General features: G+C 46.7%; 1 protein-coding gene across 2 annotated transcripts in view; it reads left to right on the top strand.

The window, feature by feature from the left end:
* Positions 1-21,127, top strand: part of PDE4D (phosphodiesterase 4D) — a 1,494,598-nt gene that overhangs the window by 1,303,246 nt on the left and 170,225 nt on the right. For both annotated transcript variants that reach the window (XM_078675125.1, XM_078675126.1), the window contains exon 6: positions 11,808-11,920. In XM_078675125.1, coding sequence (XP_078531251.1) covers positions 11,808-11,920 — 113 coding nt within the window. The remainder of the gene's footprint in view (positions 1-11,807; positions 11,921-21,127) is intronic.

Here is a 21,127-nt window from a genome sequence, read left to right as displayed (position 1 = left end):
CTCTATTCTTGCCCTCCTGAAGAAACCCAATTTGGATCTGGTAGATTCAAGCAACTATCATCCCATTTCTTTCCTGCCATTTCCTGCTACAATGGTTGAGAAAATGATGAATCAACAGCTAGCACAATTTATCTAAGCTAACCTTCTTCTGGACCCAACACAGTTTGGGTTCCGACCTGGGCACAGTACTGAGACTGCCTACATTAAAGCTACCGAGAAGATAAGGACAACACTAGACAAAAGAGGAAATTCAGCCTTTATCCTCCTTGATCTGTCGGTGGCCTTTGACATGGTAGACCACAGAGTTCTGATCGACAGTTTAGGGGAGATCGGATGAAGGTAAAGCCCCCTAACTGTTAGGATTATTTCTGGAAGGAAGTGAGCAAGTCTCATCAAAACATGACTATTGCAATGGTCTATACAGAAACATGCAAGAACAATATCTGAACAAATTACATACCTTGCAAAATGCGGCAGTCAGGGTGATTTTGGGGATTCCTAAATTTCAATCAATTTCTCAAGTAATGCGTAGGCTTCACTGGTTACCAGTCAGGAATCACATTAAGTTTCAGGCCCTCTGCACAGCCTATAAAGCGGTACATGATACTGGTCCTGGGGTTTCGAAGGCAGGCTTTGTATGGTATGAGCCCAGTAGAAATCTCCGTTTCTCTGGGGCCAAGCAAGTAGCAGTCCCCAGATTCAAGAGGGCGAACTGGGGAGGAAGAAGCTTCTTTAGGGTGCTACTAGTATTTGAACCTCTTGCCGATGTATATCAGAGAATTGCCATCCCTGAACTCCTTTAGAAAGGAGCTAAAAACATGGCTTTTTAATAACTAACCCCCAGATAAATCAACAACCCATTTTGCGATTCCTTAATAGCGAAAAATACCGATTCGCTATTAAGGAATAGCAAAATGGAATGCATCAAGAAATCACAAAAAAAATAGCGATTTCTTAGAATTCCTTAATTGCGACACGCAAATTGCGAGTCGCAATTAAGGAATACCTCCCCATTCATTCCTATGGGCCTAGAGGCCCATAGGAATGAATGGGAAGACAATCTCAATTTGCGAATTGCAATTAGCGAATCGCAAATTGAGATTGCGATTTCAAGGGTGCAGGGGTGTCCAAAGGACACCCTGTTGCACCCCTGAAATTGATCTGTGCACATATGTTGCACACACACATGCCCTTAGGGCATGTGTGTGCGCAACATGAAACTTTGAAAAATGCACTTTAGTACATTTTTCAAAGTTTTTGCAAATTACCATGAAGTTGTACTTCATGGTAATTTGCGTGCCCTATTAGCGAATTCGCTATTTTTAAAACTTTCATGCATTGCATTTAAGGAATCTCAATTTGAGATTCCTTAAATGCAAATAATCGCAATTTAGCGATTTCTCAATTTGCGATTTTTGCATTTGGGATGATGCATCCCAAATGTAAAAATACCGGTCGCAAAGGGGCAGATTCTGAGAATCTTCCCCTTTGCGAGCGGATTTTTGTTTGATACATCTAGCTGTAAGAGTCTTCCAGTTGTGCTTCGGGATAGTTAGCGCCAAGACACCCCAGGTGTACGAGAGCTCTATGAATCACTTTAGCATAACAAAACAATATGCACAAAAAAAGCTGACATTTTCCTGTACTCTTACTTTTCGCTTACATACATTTAGACCTACGAGGTTGAAGTCAGGAAGATAACTATGAAATTCTCTGTCTTGGGGAATGCTTGCAGAATACAATGAAAAAAAATGCCAAAAGTTAGAAATCCTTTGTGCTACTTTTCCTTTGGGAATTTCTAAATCTTCTAACAATCAAAAATCAAAAATAACAGATGGAGGATGGAATGCTGAACAATGCAAACCTCCACCCTCAATCTCAGATCTGAGTTTAGTCCATTGTTTTTTTGCATTTGTAGCCCTAAGTGGGAATGGTATGCCCAGATATGGGTCCTGTGCTTGCTGTGCCACCGGGTTCAAGCTAGTCTGACTGATGAGTGATACCCCAAAACCAGTCCCAGAATGCTTGTTTCTGGTCCAGGGAGGATATGGCCTGGCAGTTTGGGCAGGACTGTTCCCAAGAAGAGCAGGGTCAAGACTGATTTGCATATGACTGGGTCCAAACTGGGGTGGCGAAGTGAGCTACAGAACGATGGATTAAACTCAGATCTGTGACGGGGTGAATGTTTGCATTGTTCAGCATTCTGTCCATCATTTGTTCTTTTTGCATTCTTCTAACAATCAAACCCACATTTCTTAACAGTGTAAACTGAACATGTGTATTGTAAACTCTGATTTCCCTTTTGACTACATTGTGCGATTCTGAGCAAATCCCCCCACCTCTCCGTTGTGGGTTTATCTGCCAAAATTCGTAGCACTCGGAAATCCTCTAGTTCCCAGTAGCACTTAGTATTAAATACTCGGCCCTTTAAAGTGCTATTGATATTTTTACCCCGTGGCGTAATACACACTATAAAGTTATTTTTATTGAGACTGGTCTCAGCTTCCCTGAAACTTTCTTTTGTTTACTTTGGAAGTTACCCAGTCCTTCCCGTGTTGTTCTACCAACTCCTACGTTGTTATAAGAAGAGGCATTGACCCTTTAAAGCTTCCACTTTACTTTCCTCCTCTGCTCTCCATTCTCATGCGCCTGGACGCAATTTAGTTCATGATGAAAGGGCTGTGCAATTAATAAACTGGAGGTACACAAATGCATTCCAAGATGTTTGCAATCACCCAAGCCGTGAAAGTACCACTGATTAGTTGGCCTACTCCATTAGAAATGACCTCTTCGATTAGAAAGGCAGGGAGAGGCATTTGCTGCTAATGCAACCCATCTACGGTTGGAGGGGGGTGTACAAAATTTTCAGCGTTCAAATTTGACCAGTATTTTACACAAATAGCAGTAGGAATACAGTCCTTTGTGTTGCATGAGGTGAAGGATAGCGGAGGATACAGAACAGCTAGGTTTCACTCAGGGAGGAGATTTTAAATTTGTGGTAGAAGTAGAGATGCTCTGGCATGATTGAGATGCAGCGGAGAGTGGTACAGCATGACAGACTGCAGAACAGGTTCTCGCTTATGTGGAAGGCTTGCGATTCCAAGTGGGCGGCACCTTTGATCATTGTAAGGCTACCAGGGGTGGGTGGGTTGACCATTGTGAGGACACCATAGGTGAGTGAATGAATCCTTATGAGGCCCTCAGAGGTAGTGGTTTGGTCCTTATGAGGCCACCAGAGGTGAGTGGTTTTGTTCTTATGAGGACACCAGAGGTGAGTGGTTTGGTAGTTATGAGGCCACCAGAGGTGAGTGAATGGGCCATTATGAGGCCACCAGAGATGAGTGGTTTGGTCCTTATGAGGCCACAAGAGATGAGTGGTTTTGTTCTTATGAGGACACCAGAGGTGAGTGGTTTAGTAGTGATGAGGCCACCAGAGGTGAGTGAATGGGCCATTGTGAGGCCACCAGAGGTGAGTGGTTTGATCATTTTGAGGCTACCAGGAGTGAGTGGTTTGATCATTGTGGGACCACCAGAGGTGAGTGGTTTGGACCTTATGAGGCCACCAGAGGCGAGTGGTTTGGTCATTATGAGGCCACCAGAGGTGAGTGGTTTGGTCATCAAGAGGACACCAGAAGTAAGTTGACTGCAGAACAGGTTCTCGCTTATGTGGAAGGCTTGCGATTCCAAGTGAGCGGCACCTTTGATCATTGTAAGGCTACCAGGGGTGGGTGGGTTGACCATTGTGAGGACACCATAGGTGAGTGAATGAATCCTTATGAGGCCCTCAGAGGTAGTGGTTTGGTCCTTATGAGGCCACCAGAGGTGAGTGGTTTTGTTCTTATGAGGACACCAGAGGTGAGTGGTTTGGTAGTTATGAGGCCACCAGAGGTGAGTGAATGGGCCATTATGAGGCCACCAGAGATGAGTGGTTTGGTCCTTATGAGGCCACAAGAGATGAGTGGTTTTGTTCTTATGAGGACACCAGAGGTGAGTGGTTTAGTAGTGATGAGGCCACCAGAGATGAGTGAATGGGCCATTGTGAGGCCACCAGAGGTGAGTGGTTTGATCATTGTGAGGCGACCATGGGTGAGTGTTTTGATCATTATGGGGCCACCAGAGGTGAGTGGTTTGGACCGTATGAGGCCACCAGAAGTGAGTGGTTTGGCCCATATGAGACCACCAGAGATTAATGGTTTGGTCCTTATGAGGCCATCAGAGGTGAGTGGTTTGGTCCTTATGAGGCCACCAGAGGTGAGTGGTTTGGTCCTTATGAGGCCACCAGAGGTGAGTGGTTTGATAATTTTGAGGCTACCAATAGTGAGTGGTCTGATCATTGTGGGACCACCAGAGGTGAGTGGTTTGGACCTTATGAGGCCACCAAAGGTGAATGGTTTGGTCCTTATGAGGCACCATAAGTGAGTGGTTTGATCACTGTGAGGCTACCAGGGGTGATGTTTCACCCCAACTGTGTTTCCAGGTGCGTCCCGCGGTGCGCGGGTCTGGCGCTGCTTTATTCGCGCCTCCGGTCGCGCTTTGCCGCGTCAACCACGCGACGGCGCAGAGTACTCTGGGGGATGTAGTTCCCAGACCTCGTGAGCCCTCAGAGCCATTTCCCTCATGGCTGGATGGAAGGCTGCTACTGCTGCGCGCTGGCCGTTGCCCTCACGGCGGTGATGGTTCACCCCAACTGTGTTTCCAGGTGCGTCCCCTGGGTGAGTGATTTGGTCATTGAGAGGGCACCAGAAGTGAATGATTTGATCATTGTGGGACCACCAGAGGTGAGTGGTTTGGACCTTATGAGGGCACCAGAGGTGAGTGGTTTGGTCCTTATAAGGCCACCAGAGGTGAGTGGTTTGGTCCTTATGAGGCCACCCGAGGTGAATAATTTGTCCCTATGAGGCCACCCGAGGTGAGTGGTTTGGTCATTAAGAGGCCACCAGAGGTGAGTGGTTTGATCATTGTGAGGCTACCAGGGCTGAGTGGTTTGATCTTTGTGTGGCCACCAGAGGTGAGTGGTTTGTACCTTAGGAGCCCACCAGAAGTGAGTGGTTTGGTCCTAATGAGGCCACCAGAGATGATTGGTTTGGTCGTTAAGAGGCCACCAGAGGTGAGTGGTTTGGTCCTTATGAGACCACCAGACGTGAGTAATTTGTCCCTGTGAGGCCACCCGAGGTGAATGGTTTGGTCCTTATAAGGTCACCAGAAGTGAGTGGTTTGGTCATTAAGAAGCCACCAGAAGTGAGTGGTTTGATCATTGTTAGGCTACCAGTGGTAAGTGATTTGATCATTGTGGGTCCACCAGAGGTGAGTGGTCTGGACCTTATGAGGCCACCAGAGGTGAGTGGTTTGGTCCTTATGAGGCCACCCGACGTGAGTAATTTGTCATTATGAGGCCACCTGAGGTGAGTGGTTTTGTCCTTATGAGGCCACCCGAGGTGAGTGGTTTGGTCCTTATGAGGCCACCAGAGGTGAGTTGTTTGGTCCTTATGAGGCCACCAGAGGTAAGTGGTTTGGTCATTATGAGGCCACCAGAGGTGAGTCGTTTGGTCATTATGAAGCTACCAGATGTCAATGTCACTGCATGATCGGAGCAGCTTCAGACCACGACTGGAGGAGCTTGTCGAGAGTCTTTGGTGCGCTAACGTGGTCCCAGGGAGGGCGCAAACTGTACAACCGGTGAGGAGGAGACGGACTGCATAGACATGATTTGAGCAAGGGGCAGGGGGAGCAATTTCTAACAAGGGTCAGCCAGCCTCAAGCTTGCAACGGTGGCAAAACAGATCCATGCCTGACCCCAAAATGGCGGCCTACATGCTGCAGAAGATCGTATAATTGAAAGGGGTGAGGCTGCGATGCTGCATTAAAGAGCCCCTGCGGCAACAAACTTCACAATACTGCAGGAGGGATGTAATGAGGGAGGGGATCGGTGCCTCTCACATAGGCCATCAAACACTGATAGCACCCAGCAGTGGACTGTTCAAGGTAGAAGCAACCAAGATGACGGTGGAGTAACAGCTCGAAGCTGGAGCTCCACCGGATGAGGCCCAAAATTAGCCTAGGTCCCCCTACCACTGGGATCCTGCTCAAATTCTCAACACTCAACACTGCTGCTGTGAATGGGGATGATCTGTGGACTTTGGAACTGTGCCTGCCTTCTCTCCTCACTTGACCTGAGGGTGAGCTGGAGGATGAGGCAGACGGCGTTTACCAGCAACACCGTGACCGGTGCTCTTGATGGAACTTTGACGATGCCCCCTTGGCGGAAACCCTAACTGTCTATACTTTCCGCTGTGTCCGAGCAACCGTGGCTGATGCCCGGTGGAGCTGTCCTATGCAGCTATAGAGGAGTTTGGCTCTGGTTCACCCCTCGGCCGGCACCTACCCAGCCGGACATCGGACATTGTTTTCCTCGCCTCCCCGTTGTGTTTTCCTACCTGCTTTCCTTACCCGTTTATCATTCCCCCTCTACCTTTTCACCCTCCATAATACATGTGTAAGCGCTAATAACACACATTATTGTGTAATCTCATGTTTTTTTCTCCTATGTCTATACATGTCTATGTAATTATGTAACATGTAACTCACTGATCCTCATCTAAAGCACTCTGATACCTCCGGGTCTAGCCAGCGCTATACAAAACTTTTCAAATAAATAATGGTTTGTCCAGAACGCAAGTTTATTGTTTTTGCTTTAAGGCCTGGTGCAGAGGCATGCATGTTGAAAAGAATGGATTCCAATAGGAAGAGTCGTGATAGGTTTAGAACCAATGTTAGATAGTTGGAGTATAATCTTCCTGAAACAGAACTGCAGCAGGTTGGAGGCTGGGTTTCAGGGGTCTGGGTAATTTGACAATGTTGTTGCGAAAGGTAAGACGATAAATTGCCGGAATTTTATTTTCATTACTTGGATACAGAGATACTACATTCATAATTTGCTGAAAGAGGTTGCAATATTGGGTGGAAAATAGGATAAATCCCATCCGATAGGGTGTATGCTTGAGGTAGTATCATGGCGTCCAAACTGCAATAGTGACTTAGCAATTCTTGACTAAGTGTAAATGTCTTTTATTTGTTATTCAACCACCACGTAGACTGTTATATACATTTAAAACAAGCATTTGCAAAGCCAGTAGGTCTTACTTTGTAGTGGTAATGCAATGGTTAATTTTGCTTTCCATTTTCATTAGAAGTATGAGCCACAAAAAAGTAAAACGAAAGAAAACAGATCACGACCTAAATGTGTCCACGTCATAAATGCAATAACAATTTTAAATTTAAAAAAATCACTCATGTGGTAGTGATTGCCCTAGTGATATTTTAAAAAAAGACTTACAGTTCTGCTATGCATTTTACCATTATTTTTATGAAGGCAACAAGAAGAAATCAGCACCCAACCAATTACAGAAATTGCAGGAGGCACAATGTTACTTAGACTCTAACTGTGCACCCAAAGTGCAAGTAAACTAAATAGTTGTTTTTTTAAAGATGATTTACAATAATGGTACGTGGATGTGAACAATGTGTTTAAGCTTTATGCAGTCACTCATATTGAAGGGAACTGAAGTGTAAGTGGGGTAGCCCATTGCCCTATGCTGCATACTGTGGTAGGTGGAAGCAAAACATGAAAGCAAAATGTAAAACAAAATGGTAATGACCGTTCAACAGATGAAGCCTGCTGACCTAAAGCCTCTCTATGTATAAATGTTATGTATGAATGTTTTGGAAACCAATAGTCTGGTAAGATAGCTAAAGTTAGCTCAAAGACCAAACCTAAACACTGATAAAAAAAGAATCAAAAGATAGGCAGGAGTAAAAGGGGAAGAGCGGGAGAAAAAGAAAGGCAAATGAAAGAGAATCAGAGCAGACGAAGAAATTGTGTACAGGGTTAATATGCAGCTTGCCAGGCATTTCTTCTCTCCCCTTTGCCCTTCAGCGTTCAAACCCCTCCTGTTTAGAGACGAGCATTTCTCGCTCATTTCCACCCCATTGCCAGGAGAGTATCATATCTCCAGGACTCAACCTGCCCATGCAACCCCCTACCCTAATATGGCCTAGCTATCCTTTTCTCCATTTAAATACAATATTAGCACTTTCTTCTCAATCTGCTCCCTTCATTTCATTTACCATCTGACTCCCTTTTTGCAGTGTTCCCCCTTTAATTCCTGTCCCATCTTGATGACTCAACCATTTTTACATCCACCCTGTCCTCCTAGGCTTACTCAGTTGTTACCTACAGCTGTTTTGAACAACCAAGCAACTCAATCCCCTCACCCCACAGTTTCCAAGTCTGGGGAGGCACATCTTTCCTGCAGATTGCTTTCTGAAGTAACAGGTGAGCCTGGGATTGTGCAATAAAACTAGCATGCAAAGCAAACAGTCTCAAGGCTGCAAGAACAAAACATAGTTTTTTGGTCTCTATAACAAATGGAGAAATTGAATAGTTACTTGTTTAATACTTAAGTTAGCATTAAATACACCTCCCTTTCAAACTTAGGCCTCTCTCTACCTCACCTGCTCAACTGATCCCTACTTTCTGAATTCTATCTTGTTTTCTACAAAACAGTTCTGCCGCCACTTACTACCAAAGCCAGGCCTGACCAGAACCAGAAAACACACGCAATTGAAGGTCAGTAGTATGCCCTTCACCAACAGTGACCTTATGCGTTGCTGTAGCTCTTTCAGCTCTGCCCACTAAAACCATCAGTCCTTCACCATTATCGTTCTCAACCTCTCGCGCGCTTGAGATGGTAAATCATACCATATTTTGGCTACGTATCAGACTCGCCATGGATGATATTGCACTCTCCTTGTCCTTCTGCATTGTTTTTGTCAAGCATAATTTAAATTCTTGCACTTGTTGAGGTTTTGTCCCATTTCACTGGCAATGGTCATCTCCCAAGGATTTGTTCTAGGACCTCTCCTCTTTTGACTACTACCCCTTCTCTTTGTGAGACACTTTATCCATATTAAGAAAATTTTGCCACACCTTCACTTGTTCTTCCGGAATCCCCTTCCCTTTCCTTTTGTACTTGTAATATTGGTAACACTGCGATTCTTAATGCTGACACATCTCCCCAGTTATGCTTTGAGGCCAACTTTGTCCATCTATCAACTGTGTTGTGGCGCTTGTTGCATTAAAGTTCATCCAGCTCCTACGGGACCATATTGCTACGAGTGAATGATACCAATGATTTATGGTGGTTTATCGAGGCGTGGACAGGAGTTTGTAAAAAAGGGTAAGAGCACCGCAGGTCGGTTTTTCTCAGGTCTCTTGAAACAGCGATCTGTTACACCCATATCAGGCTCACTAGACAAATGTTTGGTCTAGAGCCAAGCTCACGACACTCTGCGAAGCAGGGGGGTAAGGACCAGAAGCAGAGGTATTCCTGGGCATTTACTGATCAGCACGCAATCTAGAATTGCTAGAGAGGGAGCTTACCGACTGCTGGCACCATCTCCCCTCTGAGACTCTAATAAAAAAACAATGTCTAATGTTAGTTGCTTTCTACCACTGTTCCTCCATTGACAGTGTATTAGGACCCATCTTCAGAAATATCGATTCCACATATGCACTCTATAGATTCTTATAATATAGAAAAATTACAATTGGCTCATTTCACAAGCCTTGTCATGTGGCTATGAAACTGCTGTTCTTCGCTTCATTCTAATTAATTGGTTAAAAACAAAAAAAACAATTGATTTCACTGTGTCGTCCTCTTAACAATGGCACTGACGGCAGGCTGATGAGCAGGAACACTGTTCAAAGTCCTTGTGAAATCATTCTCCAAGAAGCCATTTAATGTTGACCTAAAAAGTGGGGTATGGTTTGTGTTGGATCAGCCCTGTTGGAATTTCCATCAGACCATTTATAAATGTTTTCTACTGGATTCAGCAGTAGGACACGGGTTATGGGACAGTGTGCTTTAGGATCCAATGCACAAGGCATACTCTCCAGAAGTCTGACATTTGGTCCCGTAAGATTGCTCCTACATTTGGATGAGATTTTTTACTTCTCAATCCTAACAGCACTCCAAGAAGTCTTCGACACTCAACACTCAAACATGTCTTACTTTACTCCAAGGAGTTGATAAATGTGACTAAAATTTGCAAGACATTTCTTAAACATTTTCTTCATGGGAAATTATTTTTGTGCTGCAACAGATCCGTGTTTAGTCAGAATCATTAGAGTTTGCTGATGTTCACTTACAATTGCAGGGTGGTCCACAGAAGAACCCCCACAAAACCATCCCTAAACTTCCTCAAATAGCAAGTATTCTCCAGAAATACTGTTTTTGTTCAAATGGCTTTGAAACATAACAAGACACCTGTCCTCTTTCTGTGATTCAGGATTAGGAGTGTGTATTTTGACGCTTCTTTTGTGTACCTAGGCAAAATATGTTGAGAATCAGGCATTGTATGCCCTGGGCAAAAATGCTAACTGGAGCTACTAGACAACAACAAACAATTCCAAGCTGACATCGACTGGACTTTGCTCATTAGCAGTTTCTTAAGTGCCGAAAACCTCATATCCCATCCATGGCTCCAGTAGAACCACTTGTAACTGGTCGACTGTCATTTCTGCTACTATTGGAACATTTGCTTTGAGGCGTGCATTACCTTTTTCTTTGCAAATTTAGGACTGCCTTCTGTCTGCCTGTTAATGTGTCTGTTTGTTTTTTTTGTGCAGAAAACTATTTTGCTTGTGGGTTCACTTGTGATGTTTCAGGGAAGGGCTATTTCTTTTATTTACATGTTTGACAGTAATTATGAGTTGCAGTCTGCGACATCCATCCATGCAGTTTATTCCTTTGAGGTACAATCCCAATCCTGAGAGTTACAATTCGCGATGTTGCATGCACTTTTAATTGACCCCGCTTCACCCCCTATTCTGCTTGCTGCATTTTACTAAGTAGGAAAAGTTTGCAGTTTTACCAGTTGTGCATTATGGAGGGATATAAACTGCACTTAATCTGCAATGACGCGGTGTTGGGTTTGTGAGGGGGTCTCATGATTTTGCTAAAGATTAGTGAAATAATTTGAGTGTTTTAGATTTGCCAGCGCGTGCCCGGGCCGGGGCAGGCTAGGCTAGAGTTCTGCAGCGCGCGCCGCGTGAGGAGCGGCGAGGCAGGCTGTGCATCCTCCAGCCGCACGTCTGGCGCAGGAGGGAGGGAGAGAGGGCCAGGCTCCGGCTGCCCCGGCTCCGCGCCGGGTTTTGCCGCGCGCCCTCGCGCACAGGCTGGAGCTCGGGGTTTGTGGTGGGGAGGAAGCGAGCGACGGGCTCTCTCAGTTGTAGGATGATGCAGCCGCAGTGGAGCCTGCGCTGGGACTGAAGGAAGGGAGTGAGGGCAGCCGAGGAGGATGAAACAGCCCAAGTTTCAGCGGGGGAGCTCCCGCGGCCGGCGTGGGGTCAGAGCCGGGGAGCAGCAGCGGTGCAGCGGCGGCAGGCAGGAGGCGTGCTCACCCCCGGCCCAGCGGGCGCACGCCTGCTCCCAGTGACTGCTGCCTGCTTCCAGTGACTGCTGCCTGCTCGAGACCCCCGCCGCTAGTGGGGGCGTGCAGGGAGCGCAGGAGCGGCCCTCGGGGGGACAGGGGCCCCGGTGAAAGTTTGTGTGCCTGTCATGCAGCCGGGCCGCTGAGGCAGCGCTTTCCTCACACTGTGTCTCGTGTAAACAGCATGAGGGATCCCTCATGTGTGTGCACTGCTCCTCCGAGGATGGCTGGGTACGGCAGGATGGACCCTCTGCAGCTTGCTGTTAGCCCCGTCAAACGCCTGAGGACTGAGTACCCTTTCCCCTCTCTCTTCGCAGAGGAGGCCTACCAGAAGCTGGCCAACGAGACGCTGGAGGAGCTGGACTGGTGCCTGGACCAGCTGGAGACCCTGCAGACCAGGCACTCCGTCAGCGAGATGGCCTCCAACAAGGTAGGACCAGGACTCTGTCTGTGACCCCTTCCCGCGTGCACTGCAGGCCCCTGCACACCAGCATGATGACCACAGGCAGCAGGGTGCACACAGGGGACCCCTGCACACCTCCACATGCACAGTATCAAAATCAGAGAAACTACAGTTCTCAGTAGATGCACGGATCACATGCTTAAAGCTGATCACGCTCAACACACTCTTCATGTCTGTTTCAGAACATGCTACACACACAGTACATGCCACAGGCATTGGAGCTGAGAAACAGGAAAACACATTCAGTATTCACTCGGCCTATATCATTGTAGTAAATGGGCACAAAGTACATGCAATGTGCTACATACATGTCCTGCTCACATGCATCATGCTACTTATTTTAGTGAACATGCCACTCATGTATGCACTGATCACTCTGTACATGCAGGATTATGAACTTTGTGCTAGTCACACAGGGCATGATAATCACACAGGCCACACATATCGCATACGACATACCGTTCACACTACATAACAATGTAAATACAAGACTGGCAGGTCATGATAGGCATAAACATGACGATCACATGTTATTGTGTTGTCATACTGTATATGTACTGATTATAAGTTCCCTGTCGATCACATAATATATTATGATGACTCATTACATACAAATCACATGAAAATGCCAGTAACATGGCTCATATTACTAACTGCACACATCTGGATTACACACGTCATACTAATTGCAGAGGAGATGCTAACAACACAGGACATGGTCATCAGAAAGGCCTACAAATCACAAGAGCCAAGTCATCCACAAAACATGCACTTATCACGCCACACATGCCCCTCACACACTGCATGCTTCCCACAAAAGGTGTGCTATTCACAGTATGTGTTGTGGTTACACAGGGCATGTCATGCTCATCACACAGAAAATGTTAATCACACAGGACATACCGCTGAGAGTGCATGCACTAGTCACACCGAGCATGCCAGGATTGAACATACTACAGTAATTAAGGTACTTCATATGTTTGTGACATACATATATTGATCATGCTTTACTTGCTAATCACAGAGAATATGGCAGTCTCCGGAGTGATGAATTTATTGCTAGTCAGGTTCGATATTATAATGCAGATGCATGCCATACATGTACAGACTACCTGCGTCATTTGATCACACAGCTGCTTTGACGATTTACCATGTACTTATCACACAATTCCCACTAACCACACAGAACATGCTCTTTATTAAACATCCGAAGCCCACAAAGTAATGCACTATTGGGAAGCAGTGATAAGCTTCACCCCAATAGAAAAATACCCTAATCATGGCATGACATGACATGCTAAGAAAACATTGAACTTGATCCTATGCTTCCTCCGTTTGGCTGAGAACCTGCTACTCACAGATGGCTGTATTCCCATTGTACATGCACTGATCACACATACTCGATGCTGACTGTACGTTATATGCTGTTTACAAGATGCATGCATGGCTCATCTTATGTATGTGCAAATCATTTGCTTTTCAGATATCACAGGGCATGCTAGAGACATGGATGCATCCACTGCAGTGCTCATCAGAGAAGCCCTGCGAAGACCACATACTGCCTACTAAATGTTAATGACAGAACATGCTAATCACACAGGGCATGCTAAATAAAGAGTTTAGGATCTACCCACATTATACACGTGTCTACTTAAGATGTCATGCCAATCTTTATATTATAGCATTATAACTGTAGTGCATGCTCAGCTAACACTGTGTACACTTTGATGCGGACACATATGGCACAGGGAACACACATTCCATGTTTGATCACATGGTATAAGCTGCTGGCGCCCACTCCATGCTTGGTCACACAGTTAATGCTCCAGTCTCACACTGTGGGCTCGGCCATGCAACAGGTCCTTCGAATACATGCTCTGTGGCGCAGTCCATGCCGTGCTTGCATTATGAGCTCATGTGAATAGCATTGTCACTATAGATGCATGGGTCACAATTCTCGTGTGTATCACTACACAGCACTTTCGACACCATCCTTTCCAAACGTAATCATGTGTTACCTCTGGCATTGTTTTACAAAGTTTGCATCCTTTTGGAATGGTCCATTTGTGCTCATTAGCTGTGCTGGTGTGTAGTTGTGATTCCTCTGCGTGCCTTGTGAGGCAGGAGGCCGCCACAGGCTGTGTCTTTGAAGGATTGTAGATGAAGGGCACATGTTTCTCAATGTCTACCTATAGATTTTGGTATCCTGCTGGCACCGTCCAGCCCATACGGAAATGGATGGAAATGCTCGAACCATGACGTCGATTGCCCTTGCCATGTGGAGCGCAGTGTTTGTGTTGCCAATGTTTGTCCTTTCGAAGGATCCATCTGCTGCGTGCTACGCTGGTGGTTCATTTTGCGATGTTTGGGGCGCTGACTAGCTGGGAGGTGATTGGTAGTCTGGTCACGATGAATGACGCTCTGGCGCCACGAGCCCCTCTTCCGAGCGCGAGGCAATGGCTGCCTCTGTCTTGCAGCTTGTTGTGAGGCGAGCCGGGCACCAGGCCGGGTGTGACGTAGGACTGGAGGGCGCAGTGACGTGGGGGCCCTCTTCCATGCACAGGCGCGCGGGCCAGGCCTCTGCGACATTGTGCATGGAGCCTGTGCTTGGCAAGGCATGCTTTTATGGGTCTTTGAGCCCCGCACCGGGGGTGGCACACGGGCCTTGTTTACAAGCACCATCCATTCTAAGGCCTGAGAGCAGCGAACATGGATCTCAAATGTTGACCAAAAGGTGGGCCATTGGCGTAGATTTTCGCTATGATTGTCTAATAAGAATGACCGTAGTAAGGTCTACATTCAGAGCTCAGAATCTGTTACTGGTCCCTGTCGGTAGGACTAACATGATGTATAACTAAAGCGGAGCTCTTTAGAATTGTAACTTCGTTGACACTGTATGTCATTTGGGTATTGATTCATTTCACTTTATTGCTGAATGATGTCATTAGAGCGTGATCATCGCCACTGCATTTCAGTGCTGGATTTCAGTGCCTTTTACTGTATGTTGGTCTCATTCTGTACGTCTATACCGCATTGAGTTGTCCCTGTCGCACTAAGCATAGGACCAAGCTACACAGACCGCCAAGTCAAAGGCATAGAGGTGACAGGTCTCCGTGTCCCAAAGCATCACCCTACCACACCAAGCAAAGGACCCGGCTACACGGACAGTCATGTCGAAAGCATAGAGGTGACAGGTCGGCTACACGGACAGTCATGTTAAAGGCATAGCGGTGACAGGTCTACGTGTTGCAAAGTATCACTTTACCACACCAAGCATGGGACACGGCTACATGGACAGTAATGTCAAAGACATAGAGGTGACTGGTCTCCGTGTCCCAAAGCACCATCATGCCTCACCCAGCATAGGACCCGGCTACACGGACAGTCATGTCAAAGGCATAGAGGTGACAGGTCTCCGTGTCCCAAAGCATCACCCTACCACACCAAGCATATGACCCGGCTACACGGACAGTCATGTCGAAAGCATAGAGGTGACAGGTCGGCTACACGGACAGTCATGTTAAAGGCATAGCGGTGACAGGTCTACGTGTTGCAAAGTATCACCTTACCACACCAAGCATGGGACACGGCTACATGGACAGTCATGTCAAAGACATAGAGGTTACAGGTCTCCGTGTCCAAAAGCATTGCCCTGTCACACCCAGCATAAGACCCCGCTACACGGACAGTCATGTCAAAGGCATAGAGGTGACAGGTCGGCTACACGGAAAGTCATGTCAAAGGCATAGAGGTGACAGTTCGGCTACACAGACAGTCATGTCAAAGGCATAGAGGTGACAGGTCTGCTACACAGACAGTCATGTCAAAGGCATAGAGGTGACAGGTCAGCTACATTGGCAGTCATGTTAAAGGCATAGAGGTGACAGGTCTCCGTGTCCCAAAGCATCACCCTACCACACCAAGCATAGGGCCCGGCTACACGGACAGTCATATCAAAGGCATAGAGGTGACAGGTCGGCTACACGGACAGTCATGTCAAAGGCAAAGAGGTGATAGGGCGGCTACACGGACAGTCATGTTAAAGGCATAGCGGTGACAGGTCAACATGTTGCAAAGTATCACCTTACCACACCAAGCATAGGACCCGGCTACACGGACAGTCATGTCAAAGAAATAGAGGTGACAGGTCTCCGTGTCCCAAAGCATCGCCCTGTCACACCCAGCATAGGACCCTGTTACACGGGCAGGCATGTCAAAGGCATAGAGGTGACTAGTCTCCGTGTCCCAAAGCACCACCATGGTACACCCAGCATAGGACCCCGCTACATGGACAGTCATGTCAAAGTCATAGAGTGACAGGTCAGCTACATGGACAGTCATGTTAAAGGCATAGAGGTGACAGGTCTCCGTATCCCAAAGCATCACCCTACCACACCAAGCATAGGGCCCGGTTACATGGACAGTCATGTCAAAGGCATAGAGGTGACAGGTCGGCTACACGGACAGTCATGTTGAAGGCTTAGAGGTGAGAGGTCGGCTACACGGTCTGTCACGTCAAAGGCATAACGGTGACAGGTCAACATGTCGCAAAGTATCACCTTGCCACACCAAGCATAGGACCCGGCTACACAGACAGTCATGTCAAAGACATAGAGGTGACAGGTCGGCTACACAGTCATGTCAAAGGCATAGTGGTGACAGGTCGGCCACACGGACAGTCATGTCAAAGGCATAGAGGTGACAGGTCTCCGTGTCCCAAAGCATCACCCTACCGCACCAAGCATATGACCCGGCTACACGGACAGTCATGTCAAAGGCATAGAGGTGACAGGTTGGCTACACCGTCAGTCATGTCAAATGCATAGAGGTGACTGGTCTCCGTGTCCGAAAGCATCACCCTACCACACCAAGCAAAGGACCCGGCTACACGGACAGTCATGTTGAAGGCATAGCAGTGACAGGTCTACAAGTCGCAAAGTGTCACCTTACCACACCAAGCATAGGACCCGGCTACACGGACAGTCATGTCAAAGACATAGAGGTGACAGGTCTCCGTGTCCCAAAGTATCGCCCTGTCACACCAAGCATTGGACCCTGCTACACTGGCAGGCATGTCAAAGGCATAGAGGTGACAGGTCTCCATGTCCCAAAGCACCACCATGGTACACCCAGCATAGGACCCCGCTACAAGGACAGTCATGTCAAAGGCATAGAGGTGACAGGTCAGCTACATTGGCAGTCATGTTAAAGGCATAGAGGTGACAGGGCTCCGTGTCCCAAAGCATCACCCTACCACAACAAGCATAGGGCCCGGCTACACGGACAGTCATATCAAAGGCATAGAGGTGACAGGTCTCTGTGTCCCAAAGCATCACCCTACCACAACAAGCATAGGGCCCGGCTACACGGACAGTCATGTCGAAGACATAGAGGTGACAGGTCGGCTACACGGACAGCCATGTTGAAGGCATAGAGGTGATAGGTCGGCTACACGGATAGTCACGTCAAAGGCATAGCGGTGACAGGTGAACATGTCACAAAGTATCACCTTACCACACAAATCATAGGACCCGGCTACACGGACAGTCATGTCAAAGGCATGGAGGTGGCAGGTCTCCGTGTCCCAAAGCATCGCCCTGTCACACTAAGCATAGGCCATGGCTACATGGTCAGTCATGTCAAAGGCATAGAGGTGACAGGTCTCCCTGTTCCAAAGCTTTGCGTAAAAGGGCATTCATGACCGTCATTCTGGGGGACTCAGAAACCATGTTGCCTCTCTTTATCTTAGACCTTAGATTGTTTAGTTTTCATGTGGTGTGAAGGCGTAGAATAAGTATTTTAGTGAATGGAATGTTGTAAAAATGCCTCCAGTCTGTGGGGCTGATCAATATATGCACGGAATCTGTTGCATTAAACATTCTGTGTGCTAATGCCTGAGATCAGCAGTGTGCACATGAAATCACACCTGTGTGTGCTCAGAGTTCAAAAGTGAGGAAAGGATTCCATGCATAAAATAAATCAAAAACTATCTGAAAGAGTGAGAGAAAGAGAGTGGAAGATGTAGTAAGGCTCTGCACGGACGTTTAGTGAATTAAGCTTTGCCATCTTTGTCTGAACCCCGAAAGGGCCCATTTTACCGTTCATCCTTCTGATATCAGTACATCGAATATCATTAGATCAGATAGTAGCATAAATGGTGATACAAAACATCAAACTGTGATATCAAGCAAACACGTTCAATTTCTGCTTCATACTTACATAAACGTTTATTTATTAGTCACGTAGTGAACACCCATGCAAGCTATGTGTAGGCTTCTGACTGGTAATGTTCTGTGGTGCAGCATGTAGCTAACCTACTTGCTGTACAGCAGAACATTATTTCTGTTTTAAATCCATTTAATGAAATTCAAAGATTTATTCATTCGTTTGAAAGGCTTTGCAGCTTGGAAAACACTGTTTTTCAGTCGCTCATTTCAAGGACTTGCTCTCTTATAATACGGTAGTGGCCGAATCCTCTCACGCCAGTTGCCACAGACAACAAGACCATAATATGAAACAGAGATGAGGGGCAGTTAATTCTGAAAAGTAACACTATGATAGTGCTGTTTGCCCGAACAAGATGTGCCAAACGCTGGTCCATTTGTACTCAACACTGGTACTTGCCCGCAGCATCCTTGAATTCAGTGGCGGCTGGTGACATCTGGAATTGGTGGGGCGTAACAGTGTGGGCCAACGGAATGTACGGCGAGCGAGCGTAGCGAGCGAGCACAACTTCTATAAGGGGGGTTTGGGGGGGTTCTCCCCCCAAGAAATTTTTGAAAAAAGAGTGAGAAAAAGGTGCATTTTCAAGCAAATATGAGAAAGCAAGAAGGTTAATAAAGCAATTGTGAAAGTGTAGCTATGACATCAATAAAAAGCCTCTGGGTGGCATTACTTTAACAGCAGAAACTGTGGCAAGCTGGGGTGCTCTGGACGTCCATTCCAAAGGACCCATGTTCTTGTTGGTACCTGTACATTGAGGAAGGCAGGGCTGTGGCACAGAGGCAATGCTAATCTACAACATCTGAAGGATAGTAGGGCTGGAGAAAAGTCAATCACATGTCAGGTCTGGGTCTCTGAATAGCCAGCATGGCTGTGACAGTGGCAGTCACTTGTCAGGTTGATTGACCCTGAAAGGCTGGGCAGGGGGTGACAGTGTGTGTCAGTCACATGACTGATGCCTCCAACAGACCAGCTGGACTGGGTTGGTGTCAGTCGCTTAGTAGCCTATCAGGCTGGTGCCTCTGAAAGGTCAGCAGGGCTGGCTCACTGTTCGTCACTTGTCAGGTTGATCCCATGAAAGGTTAGAAGGGTGCGACAGTGTCAGTCACATGTTTGTCTTGTGCCTTAATGAGCAGCTGGACTGAGGTGGTGTCAGTCACGTCAGTCAGGTGCCTTTCAATGGTCAGCAGTGCTGGGGCAGTGTCAGTTCCATGTCAGGCCCTGCATTGTGAAGAACTGTGCTAGGAGATATATGCCCAGCCCTGGCAGAGGAGGGGATCGCACCAGGGTGTGTGTGCAGACGGCAAGGTTCATTGACAGGTCCATGCGAGGGACACACTGCATAGGCGTTTCGGTCTCAGTACACAGCAAGTGTCTCAGGCCCACCAAAAGGCAAGAGGCTGTCGGCAGAGTCTTCCCGAGACATATAGAAGTGTCTGCCAAGGCTCCCAGCTGGGTACAAGCAACTGAGTCACATCGGCTGGACATAATAGGCTGGCAGCAGAATCTGAATTGGACTCACAGTAGTGCAAGCTGGGACTGTCAGCAGAGTACGAGACACTCAGCCACATCCACCGTAGACAAGAGACTGCTAGACTGCTAGCAGCTGCAGCATCTGACGGAGAATCTCAGCAGGAAACAAGATGAAGAGACCGTCATCACTATCTGCAGCAGGCTGCTAGCAGGAACCTGCCAGCGCCATCTGCATGACACTCTCAGAAATATCTGGAATCTGGAAGGAGAGAGTGCAGCATTTGCATGAGACTTGCAGCAGCAGGCGGGGAACTAAGCGACACTACTGAAGAGCTTGCGTTTCTCAGCATGTTTTGTTTCTCTCTCTCTCTCTCTCTAAGATTAGTACGCAAAGCAGATCTTCACTGGATGTTAGTTTATTCCATATTCAGGTGATATAAAACAACACTTTGCAGTGCACTGCACACTGTGTTAAAATCGTACTTCTGGGCACAGATATTTCCCAGAGATCCTATTGCTTCCATAGCTGCCAAGTTTTCAATTTGCTTATGTGTGACATTTCTGGTATGTTTACGTGTAACATGTCAACTTTTTGGTGCAACACTTTGAGTGACACCTTACTTTGAATAGATCAAAGCAGTAATGTTAATGCATGAGAAAGACTTCACAAATGATCCTGCTTTACACGATATAATTTGCCAGAGACAATCTTAAAACAGCTATAGTGCACAAGCATGTAGGAAAGTTTAGTAACCTGCTTCCCATTTCTAAGTGGATGATCCTGGAAACAATAGTGACATAATAAATAATTTAGGCTTGAGTACATATTATGTTATGCCTGTTTAACTTTAGAATGGGAACTGTTAGGAGAAGCGGAGTGGGATGTAATATTTTTCAAATCAAGCATTGAAAATGCCATTGCACTAATGCACTCTTAAAGCACACTAAGAAATATGCCTTTTGAGAATGAATACAAATACGGTTGTGGCTCGGTCATCAGCAGCCTCAAATATTACAACATATAAAAAAATCTCAATATGTCTTCCACCTAAAGCACACAAAGAAATACATCTTATTCAGTACAAGAAAACACCACCATAAAATTAACCTCATTCAAAATAAACTTGTTCATGCAATTTAAAAGCTTCATTTTCTTCAGCGTACCTGCTGACCGTTGGAGCCTCCAAAGCTCATAATTTACGCTGTCCGGGTGCACGGAATTCAGGGGTATGGTAGCATGTGTGCCCATTGAAGTGCTAACTTCAAGGGAGGGATTATTTGTCTTCCCACCCAATTTACAAGGCTGAAAGAAGTAAATACCAGTCTACAGACAACACCACCCTGCCCTCTGGTATGTTCATCTGCTCTCTTCAATAAAGCTGCAGCTGATGGATAGCGATGGATTTACTGGCTCGAGCATTAACGAATGACCAATCCCATTGGCACCAGACTTGGGATTAGGCTGGATTCCAGTTGACT

The sequence above is a fragment of the Lissotriton helveticus genome, chromosome 2_1 (genome assembly GCF_964261635.1).
Source record: "Lissotriton helveticus chromosome 2_1, aLisHel1.1, whole genome shotgun sequence".
Taxonomy (NCBI): domain Eukaryota; kingdom Metazoa; phylum Chordata; class Amphibia; order Caudata; family Salamandridae; genus Lissotriton; species Lissotriton helveticus.
Note: the sequence above shows the minus strand (reverse complement) of the source record. Positions and strands in the feature narration are given on the sequence as shown.